Below are 10,280 nucleotides of genomic sequence, written 5' to 3'. Positions count from 1 at the left end.
ATATATAGATATAGGCATATCTATATATATATATGAGCACTCTTCAAGCACGGGGTCGGACCTTTGGTCAATGAAGCGCACACCAAAGGTCGAGCGCACAGCAAGGGGGCAAATGCCTGTCCGTGTCTCTGTCCCTCTCTCTGAAGAGTACAGCAGTAGAGAGGGTTTCTCCCTTGAATGAGGCGAACGATCACCAAGCCAAGAGGCTGTCACATTGTGTGAACATAGAGACCTGGAGTGTGGTAAGAGAGTGAGTATGATAGAGGACCGAGGTCCTCCACCAGGCCTGGGCGGCCGCTATATCGGTTGAAGTACATCTCTATCTATCTACAAATGAGCATGTGCACGACGTCATTTGTTATCACCTGCAGTGAGAAAGAGCTATGACTGTAGCATCCTGGGTACGCAGCCTGACACCAGTGATACCTCGTGCAAGGCACCCAAGAGACATAGGATACAGTAGGCGAACTCTGTCAAGCAGAAGTTGTCCCGTGGGTAATCCGTATCCAGTCTAGTTTAGCCAAGATCTCGCCAAGGTCTAGGAGGAAAGATAGAAGTCTCTGAGACCATGCACAAGTGTACTCCCGACTTATCTTCCTTGTCTCTACCCTCGTGTATGTGCTTTGCAATCTTCCCCTTCTGCCTGGATAGTTTAACTAAGTGGATCAGCTGACGTTGTCAGTTGTTTTTCTTCCAAGCCGATGTACCACTCGGCGTCTCCTTGGTTTCTGCCAGGCGGTTTCACGTCGATGAGATCCGTGCTCGAGGAGGAAAGGCGGCATTGCAAGCTCCCCACTGTATCTGTCTCCGACTCAATGGAGATGGCCAGCTTGTCACAGAAGGCAAGTGAGCACAAGAACGTGAAGAACTTTCAGTTGTACATCTTCAGTTCGCTGCCACAGTGGTTTTGGTGCTCGCTAGAAGTCCGGATGTTACGCTTCCGTCAGGCAATGTCACGTGTCGTTTTTCACGCTTGTTCAAAGGTCAATGAAGGAATGAACGGATAGTACCTCAGGGGCTCAAATCGCTGGTGGAGCCTCTCAACAGTTCACCGAAGGACCTGCGACGGCTGCACGAGCTAAGGCTTCTCTGAAATGAAAAACACGTCACTTTTCTGGATTAGGACATAGGCCTAGAGCTACCATGTGCGAGCTCACTGGATGGCCGTATTCTTGTGCACCGGAAGGTTCACAAGAACCCTGAAACCAGCATTGGGGGGTGGGGCGAGGCAGTGGAACGCCAGCTTATGAACTGCGTGGCGCTAGGGGGCTTTTCGGCTCTTCGTAGGCGTGGCCCAGTGGCTCATCAATAAGCACCATGAGGCACGCATCTGCGCTGCCCCCCGTCTCTGTAGAACTGATACATAAGCCACCGCAACCACGGCAGCGCAGTCATCGTACCGATGCGCCTCAGCTGTATTTGAGACTAGCGTATGTGTTCTGTGGATGGAAGAATAGCATAGCGCGCACCCACCCGCAGCCCTAATGTACAGCCGAGATTCCGGAAATCGGTTCGCTTTATTCATCATGCCGTCCAAACTCTGTTCTCTTTTATTCCGCCTTTGCAGATAATGTGGTTCTAGGGTCCATTTCGGATCAGGACGGACTTTCAGAGCGTCTCCGCAAGCCTGGGCACCTCTTGAGGTGAGCCCCCGCGCGGTGGGTGCCTTTCCTGGCCGGTAGGCTGCTTGACTGGCGCCTACTGACTACTCTTCGTCTATTTACATGATGCCCCACACCATCGGCTGCTGAAAACAGTTCAGTTCTTCTCCCCTTCGTGAATCAGGCTCCCTAGCAGCGAAAGTGAGCATGAGGTCTCGGAGGCATCTGCTTGCAAACTTTAGGCGTAACTCCCGCCATTAGTTTGTTCAGCTTCTCTGCTCAGGCACTTTACTCAGGTTCAGGACATTGCGCCCGTGAGTACACAACTGATCTGTATTTCGGGTCGACAGATAACAGCAGGTCTGCCCCGTGATCAACTCCAGCCAAGTACGGAATTAGGTACGGAGAGATCTCACCCGACTATGTTTGAATATAGCTCTTAGGCCGGGAGCCGGTGAGCGAAGCAGCGTAAGAGTACATATGACCCGCCTTGTCTACCTGAACGGCCTTGTCCCAGGTGCTCAATCGACAGAGTGGTTTTCTCTGTCCAAGAACCGAAAGCGGTTTCTGTCGAGGGCCTCCGCGTTCTCAGTCGGGTTTCTTCGAAGGTGCGGCGGCAAGCCGATGCACTGGCACGCATTGTGGACCAATTTCTCAAGCGCAGCGCCGAAGAGAGCCACCAGAGGTCTTTGCCAGCCACCGCAATGAAGCCTGCTGGCTCATTGGCCTTCAACCGTCTGTGCAAATTCTTGTTCGGAGAAAAACAGACTGGCCTCCGCGGTACGCCCTGGCCAATCGCGAACCCGTCAGAGAGCCTGGCAATCGACTAGGTATGAGGCGAGACAGTAGAAGAGAAACGCAAGAGGGGCTGTGGACTCAACAGTCCCGCACCTCCTTACCACCATATGTCTTTTCTGTTAGTCTCGGATAGCGCTCCCTGCCTTTTGGTTTCGTTTTTTGATTGCCTTTTTTCTGGAACTTCGAAACTACGGTTCGCTTGAAGCCATTTGTCTTCGCCATCTGTCCTGCGTGGACCCAGTCACCATGATACTTCTTCCTACCGCTGCCACGCCTGAGTTTGGGGCTGAGGCTGTTAAGGAGTGACGTTTGGTAGTGTGTGCACAAAGGGCTCGGTGAAGCCCGAGGAAGTTGAGGGATTAAGGGCGTGTTTGGCAATGAGATTTGCAAGTTTTTGGTGTACGAAGGCCATGCAAGCGTCAGCAAACCGAATCACGCTTGCTTCGGGGGCTTGGAACACCACTGATGATATTCTCGCGCGTAGGTACGCTGTGTTCGTAGGCGCGGGATTCGAGGATTTGTGAGCCAGCACAGTTGCATACGAATCAGTGATGAAGAGTCTTAGGAAGCGATCCATAAACCTGCCAACCTTCTGTCCACAGTCAGCTCTACGGTCTCCGCAGTATCTCGTCTGCAACGGCTCTTTGACCTCGGTCAGTAAGGGGAAGCTAGTAGTGAAACAAAAAGAAGCTGGTCTCCGGAGCCTTGCCCGGTTCATATTCTTTCCCACTAGAAGAAAGGCATATGCTCCGAGGGCACATCAGTTGCTACATACAGGTGCAAAGGTGGGACATCCACCTTAAGGCTCCGAGAAAGATCCAGCGGCCCTCTGTGTGCCTGGTGCTCTTCGCCCCGCGGACTCTTCCCCGTTTACCGCCCCATTTTTTAGCAACGAGATGCCGTACAGAGGGGAGAACAGACAGGGTGACCTCCGCACTAGGGAATTATCTATCCTTTGTCGGCACGGACCGCAACAGTCGCGTGCTTTTTGAAAAGACTGTCGACAGCGCTGTGCGAGATGAGCGTACTCCCAAAAGAGGTACACGCGACATGCAGTTGAGACATCCTGCAGACCCGGAGTTTCGGGAAAGGTGGTTCTCCCTCTGAGATTCCTTTCATACACGTAGATCGTGAAAATGGGGAGTCAGGCAAACAGCCTTCATTCTCTTCCACCCTTCTCGCCACAGAAATCTCATATCAAAAACAAGATCCAACTAACCCCGTCGGAAGAAAAGCTCGCTCCTCGGCGGGTTCGCAACACTATACAATGTCAAGAGCCTCAGGGTCTTCGCGGGTTGTGCGGAGAACAGACCTAGGTCAAACCTCACCGGACGAAGTCCTTTCAGCTTTTGATTTCGACTCTAGCACTGCGCCTTATGAACAAGAAATCGAAACATAAAGAGCCACGTTCTAGTTCCACCCCAGTGCGGCTTCCGCAGAAAAAACGGAGAGACACTTGCGGAGAAGTACCGCATGGGCAGTCCTCACCAATACGACGAAGGAAGTAGCGCAGAAGGGACCGCACACGTCTAGTCTGCTTCCAGAAGAGACAGTGACTGTAATTCGGTCTATTGCGAGATCCCAACTCGGCGGATACATCCGGCCGGGGCACCTTGTCCTTTGAGGAGAAGAGTTCCACCACCTACTGTTTTACTGTCGTTCTTTGAAAGGGCGCTGAGCTCGGGCCGTTGCGAAATTCTCTCGACAGAGCCACGGCCACGTGCCCCACCCCAGGAGAACGTCAGTCATCATTTCTATTTCCCCTCCCTTCTTTGCCCTGGCCAGCTCAAGAGACATATCCGCCGTTACTCGAGACGGAGGCATAAGCTCTGCTCAGTTCAAAGCAGCAGCTAACTACTGTGGCCCTAGTTCCTTTTGTCGGACGCTTTTCGAATTGGCCGGGGCCTTGTCTTGGGAGGTATACCGTGCTCCCGCGTAGAAGATACACAGGAACGGGAGAAAGACCGGATTACAGCCGCAACCCGAGTCAGCCAGGTAGCGGGAGAGAAGTGCCCCATCCCTAGAGGTGCCGTTCAACATGGGAGGAGGTACATATTAAATTGCATGTAGGGTAAGCAAAAAGCGATTACAAATACCGTTTCAGAATCAGACGTCGCAGAAAAAGGAGCGAGGAGTAAGATTCACGCACGAAAACAAGACTCTGATTAGATAGGAAGGCCAATCCGAATCCAGAGGGAGTCCTCCAGTCTCCAGGGTACTTATCCCAAGAGCGGCGTCTTTACGGATCAAGCCTCAGTCCCGGGATTCAAAGACAGGAAAAGAAGCTCGATGATGTTTGACGCCAACCTCGGGAAAACAAGGGTTTAGTACAAAAAAGAAGATCGGCTACGGAAAATGAAGTCGGAGGGCTCCAAGTTTTCCTCTTTCACCACATTGGCTGCTTGAAGAAGGGGTTCAAATTAACCCTAAACACGGCTACATACATAAAAAATGGTACCGAGAAACGCCTAATCAGGGTGATATATCTGTACGAGACTCTAGCATAGTCTGACCGAGCCTCTTGAAAAAACCTTCATGCGAGTCCCATCGACGTCTGCTAGGTGTGATTTGTGGGTGGAAGAACATAGAGGAGACCACGCAGCTCTTTCCTGTCCGAATAAAGCCTAAATCCACCAGGACGGGAGACGGTGGGTATAGACAGAGTGTCCCCTGTCCCCGTCTGCATCCACAGGCGATCTCCCGTCCCGAAGAGAGAAAAAGAGAGAGAAGCTAAACTATTCATCCTTCGGACGCGAACCTGCGTCACCAGACTTGTTTACTGAGCCCTTCTCACCGTTGCAGCCGTGTAGACCGGGGAGAGGAGAGGGCTCTTTGCCTTCTTGATGAAGAAGAAAAAGTATGATGAAGATAATTAGACCTGATGGCATACAAATACACAAAAGGATAAGAAGAGATCAAATACGTAAGGTGTTACTTATGGGCTAGAAGTACACATGGATCCCTCATTCCCGGTACTAGTGAATCAAATGTGTTACAGATGTGCATATACACCTCCGCCCCAATGACATTCCCGGATCAACATTCTTCTCGTTCTAACACTCGTAGTCGATGCTTCCTGTGCCTGGAGCGTACATACGCATGCTAGATCTCCCTTTGTCTTCAGTCTGTCTGTACACAGGTGCCTGCTTACGTCAGGACCCCCGCGTATTTGAGCCGTCTACTTCATTGCGTCTAGTCAGAGTTATGATGCGAAACGTCTCGCTAGCTGCTCGAATCCACTGCCAAGCTTGACTGAGAATGCAGAAGCCAATCTAAGTCTGAAGAAACCAACGGCGGAACTCTTATTGTTCACGTGGATCCATAGATGCAGAGAGGACCCGCTCACTAGTAAGGGTGACCAAAGAAAAGATATCAAGATCAAGAGGACGGCCAGCATAGCACGAGACATCTTACCGACGAGCGTGAGGAGAGAGCAACAGTAGTAGGGCAAAGCGCAAGGTAGGAACCGGGGAAACTCGTTACTCTTGAAACTCCTAAGAGGCGCTAGCGACTCTGCATGCATGCAGTCCATAAACACTGGTGCTTCTGACTTCTTACAATTTTCCCGGGGCCGCCAAGCATCTGACAAGCTCTACCCCCCACATCACGCTGTCATCTACACATGCGGAGACATGCCGTCGTCTGCATGTGACTTCCATGCGGAGGTATGTGTAAACGTTCACCTATGCACGGGCACCCAAAAAGCAAGGATAAACACACACGAGCGTTCCTAGGCAAAGAAAAGTAGAAAAAGTACGTGTATACTCGGCTGGGTCAACAAGAGACTTCCGGTGGCAGTACCACAAAGTCCCACGCGTCCCGCGTTCAGAAGAGCAAGAGAACCGAAAAGGAGAGCACGTCGTAGCTTCGATTAATTTCAAGAGCAGATTTTTGCCTTGCCTATCTCGCCTTTCGAACAGAATACATGCTGAATGGAACGATTCCACGGTCTAGAAATAGATACATGTGCTCGATTGAAAAATGTACATAATTGGGACGCTCTTGCATCTTGCGTGCTCATACACTGCTAGACACAATCTGGCCACCTGTCTTCTGCCTCCAGAAATAGACTTACGCAGCTCAGTCAACTATCGGTGGTGTTTCCTTTAACGATGTAACGTATTGATGCCCATGTATTCCTCTTCATCCGAGCAATGCCCGAGTCTTATCGCCTCAACAATAGCGCCCTCCGCGTACACACATATAACCTGACTATTTCGCTAGGACGGAAGAGACCTAAGGCCATATTCGGGTAAACACACTACATGCTCAGAGCAAAAGGAACAGAGGAAGGCATTCGGAAAGCCGAATTCAAGAAAACAAAAGCTAGATATAGATCGCTAGCCACCGTAATTGAGAGGAGACGAGGAAGAAACATACCGACGTGAAGGACAGAGAATCCAAGTCTATTGTAATGCAAAACGAACTTGAAAACACCGTAGCGATCGGGGGACTGCGATAACAGATATCACATACACACACACAGAAGGAAGCAAGGAAGGAAAATAACATCCGTAAACGCACATTGAATACCGTACTTCCTCAAGGGCGCTCACGCTCAGTCAGCTGCCCTGTACTCAGCAGAGACGTCTCCTTGTTTACGTCCGCTATTGACAAACGCTACACGCTTACTGCTCCCCTTCAACCGCCCCCCTTGCCCACCATACAGTGAGCCGACTCCTTAAGAAGCAATTCCACCAGTGCCTGGGAACTGGGTGCGCTGGCCACACCATGCATGTGACTCGGCCTCCATAGTCGAATCAGCGGAATGTTATCTGTGAGAGTGAACCTTGGAGCGGACGGGGGCGCAAAGATCGAAGTTGACACTAAACAGGAAGCGAGAGAAACTAGGGGAAAGCCAGCCTACCTCTGTATTGATTTCTCTTCCTCGCCAGAGTGTGAGCGTCGAAACACGCAGTGGGTAGAGCCCATAGCTGTGAGACATATGAAAAAGTTCCTAATGGCTTCACATCCGGACAGCTAGCACGAGATAATGAGAAAGTGGATGAATACGCGAGAACAGCCTCTGAGACGTATACAACCACTTGCCTGGAAAGTCCACGAGAACGTAGGGGAGTCCGGAGATCTCGGTGGTTCGAGGAAGAAGCGTAGGAAAGGCTCTAGCATCACAAATTCCACTTGGACATCCCCAGCGTAGAAAGGATGCCACGACCCCTCTGAAGGTCAAAAGAGAAAACTTGAAAAGACACGGGGTGAGGAAAAAGAAAGGCGGCCCTTGAAACAGTTGCCGTGTCCCAGTCTAACAGAGTGCTCACGAGTGAAAAGGACAGAAGAATAAGCACACCGCATTGTTATTGTTATGATACATGATCTAGCTGTGAACGATACTAAGTAGGTTTAGACATCCCTTTCAAGGGAAGACATGTAAGTCTTTCAAGAAACAATTCTTTGTACCTAACCCATTTCCCTGCACATCCAACAGACTACTGACCCCCGGGCTGGGCCGAGACGAAAGAGAGAAGAGTTGCGCGTGCTTGATAGCGTCTTTTCCGTCTCTCTCTGTGGAAGGGAGTCTCTGCTCCGTTATGCTTCGTTTTCTAAAGAAAAGCAAGGAACTCAACGAGTTCCTTGAGAATAGTTATACAGGAGAATGTTATCGCGTGTACAAGGTCATCAAGTTCAGACTGTCCGGGAATAGAAGGGCGGCTTTACCGGCAACGTGGACGATAATGAGAGGTGAGAGAAAAGAGAAGGAAGGCAGAACCACGAACCGGAGAGGAGAAGTTTATAAGGTTGCGGGAAAAGCATTCAACTCTTACCTTCAGACAGTTGATGCAAATCAATAGAAAATGTGATAGTGTCTTGCATGCGATAGAGATGAGGAGAAACAGACTCGCCAGGCTGAGGAAATACACACGTACATGCACACATACAGATACGCATCCATCAGAAAGGAGGCGCGGGGCTCCACTTAACTACCGAAACACGCCGCCTAGACAGGCGCCTCAGCCCACCTGTAGTTTCCAGAGTAGCGAGGTCCAATGTTGTGCTGTCATTCCTCGTGTATTCCTTTCAAAACCGGAGAGATATGCTAGCGCGCCTTTCGCTCCATTGTTACCTCTTTCCTTCTCTTAGTACACAGACGTTCACAAAGGGTTAAAGTGTAAAAAAGCTTGTCCCGCAATCATATTTAGTTGTCCTCTCTGGTTTGTGGTTCCACCCTCTGTTTTCTTTCTTTCCGTCACCTCTCACCATCGCTCCGTGGTGCGCCTGTCCTTCTATTCTCGAACAGGTAGAGCTTGTTGAACCTTTTTACGTGATGCTTTACTTCTATAAGACGCTTACTAAGGAGTTCCGTTGAGTTCTCTGCCCATAATCGCGACGCAGAATGCAAGAGAAACGAAACGACGAAAAGAAACGTTACACACACGCTAGACAGACGCTCAAAAAGTCACTGTACTTCACCCGTTGGACTGGCTTCAGAAAAAGTTCTGCTTGTCTCTGAAGAAAAGCTAAAGTCATTTCACTCTATTATTCTCAAGTCTTCTGTTTGTTTAGGACAGATGGGAAAATGCAAGACGCAACAACGGTCGCAAACTCGTGAGACCGTAAGATTGGAAGGGACAAAAAGAAAGCTGTGCCTCTTAGTTTCTCTCTTTCTCTCTTGTTGATATGGATGATGAGATGTACTTACTTTGAAATGCTTGAGATTTGAATAGCGCAGTACCCCTCGCCGATTGAGGGCCCAAAGAAGTAGATCCTCACAGACACGTAGATTAGCGATCTTCAAATTCTACGACAAACAACAGATATCGCATTGCTAGGAGCGAAACAGTGGCATGATAAGCTTCGTGCTTGTCTCCTCTCTTTTTCTTCGCTTTTCCTCTCTTGATTACAGCATCATATCTCATACTGGATGTAACATTCTCTCTCTATCACTCAACCCGTCTCCATGAAATGATATACGCCAAACAGCGGACTGCCTCTCTAGATGTATCTGTGTAAATGCATGCGTCTATAGGAGAGTTGGTTTGCGAATGACGAAGCTATCGGAGGAAACAATTACAGAGAGCAGGCGCAGGCAATTCGCTAATGAAACTCTCCCTTTAGTTATGTAGGCCACAATCTTCAGTTGAGTGTAGATTGCTGGGTTCTTCATCTTGCAGAGACGCGTCAATTCCCTCGTCTCCTCCTGGGAAAGTAGAGACGTATGACGCCCTGCAGGCTGTCACGCTTGATCCATATGAGAAGAGCTTATGGCCCACGTATACAAACATATATATGTATATATAGACGTGTGCATGTATGCACAAAAGAACTCGAAAAGAAGTAGAGAGAGAAAGAGCCTCGCTGTATGTGGAGTCGACATATGCGCTCACTTTGTGTTCATTCCCGTCTTCTGGAGCTCCGTCATTGACAAGAAAGTCATCTGAAGAGACTTCAGCACCTAACCTCATAACATCATCTGAGCAGAATTCTGTACTTGCAAGGACAATCCCGCGCCCATTATGACTCGCTTGGAAGGCTGTAGCCAAAGCCAAGTCTGTTCCTCCAACGAAGTCATTTCCTGAGCGGTCACTCTTCTCGCGTCTATCCTCTTCTTCTTCCTCTTCATGTGCATCTTCTCTACCCCAGAGCATTGGCGATGATGTCCGCCGTGAGGTGTCTTCTTTAGAAGATCTGAAAGCCGTCGACGGTGCGCGAAGGAGAACAAAATGCTGCTCGTCTTCCTCGACTGAAGACAGAGATTTCGGCCGACTACTCATTGGTAGGTGTGAGGACGCGCGGCGTCTATGAAGTGAACGAGGAGAGGGCGAGAAAGCCAGTGGCTGGTTATATCCCCCGCCTCTGTAGAGGAGAATCTCATCTGCATGGAAATCATTCACGAAATTGATGAACATAATAGATAGATAGATAGAT

At 49.8% G+C, this 10,280-nt stretch overlaps 3 protein-coding genes across 3 annotated transcripts; 2 read left to right on the top strand and 1 right to left on the bottom strand.

The window, feature by feature from the left end:
* Positions 1-98: 98 nt before the first annotated feature.
* On the top strand, positions 99-667 carry CSUI_008813 (uncharacterized protein; the record flags this gene model as incomplete). Its single annotated transcript, XM_068068937.1, has 1 exon — positions 99-667. A coding segment is annotated over one exon (156 nt), but the record flags the coding sequence as incomplete, so codon positions are not given.
* Positions 668-735: 68 nt separating this feature from the next.
* Positions 736-2,620, top strand: CSUI_008812 (uncharacterized protein). The gene is made up of 3 exons (XM_068068936.1): positions 736-846; positions 1,568-1,643; positions 2,119-2,620. Exons 1-3 carry the CDS (start codon positions 750-752, stop codon positions 2,429-2,431), a joined length of 486 nt encoding a protein of 161 aa, XP_067919088.1. The 5' UTR covers positions 736-749; the 3' UTR covers positions 2,432-2,620.
* Positions 2,621-3,542: 922 nt separating this feature from the next.
* Positions 3,543-10,225, bottom strand: CSUI_008811 (dolichyl-diphosphooligosaccharide--protein glycosyltransferase). The gene is made up of 7 exons (XM_068068935.1): positions 9,740-10,225; positions 9,055-9,153; positions 8,180-8,261; positions 7,449-7,702; positions 6,780-6,852; positions 5,814-5,912; positions 3,543-5,277 (listed from the first exon to the last, which is right to left on the bottom strand). The coding sequence occupies exons 1-4, from the start codon at positions 10,124-10,126 to the stop codon at positions 7,584-7,586; spliced, it is 687 nt and encodes a 228-aa protein (XP_067919087.1). The 5' UTR covers positions 10,127-10,225; the 3' UTR covers positions 3,543-5,277; positions 5,814-5,912; positions 6,780-6,852; positions 7,449-7,583.
* Between the last annotated feature and the right edge of the window lie 55 nt (positions 10,226-10,280).

The sequence above is a fragment of the Cystoisospora suis genome (assembly GCF_002600585.1).
Source record: "Cystoisospora suis strain Wien I chromosome Unknown contig_5052, whole genome shotgun sequence".
Taxonomy (NCBI): Eukaryota; Apicomplexa; class Conoidasida; order Eucoccidiorida; family Sarcocystidae; genus Cystoisospora; species Cystoisospora suis.
Note: the sequence above shows the minus strand (reverse complement) of the source record. Positions and strands in the feature narration are given on the sequence as shown.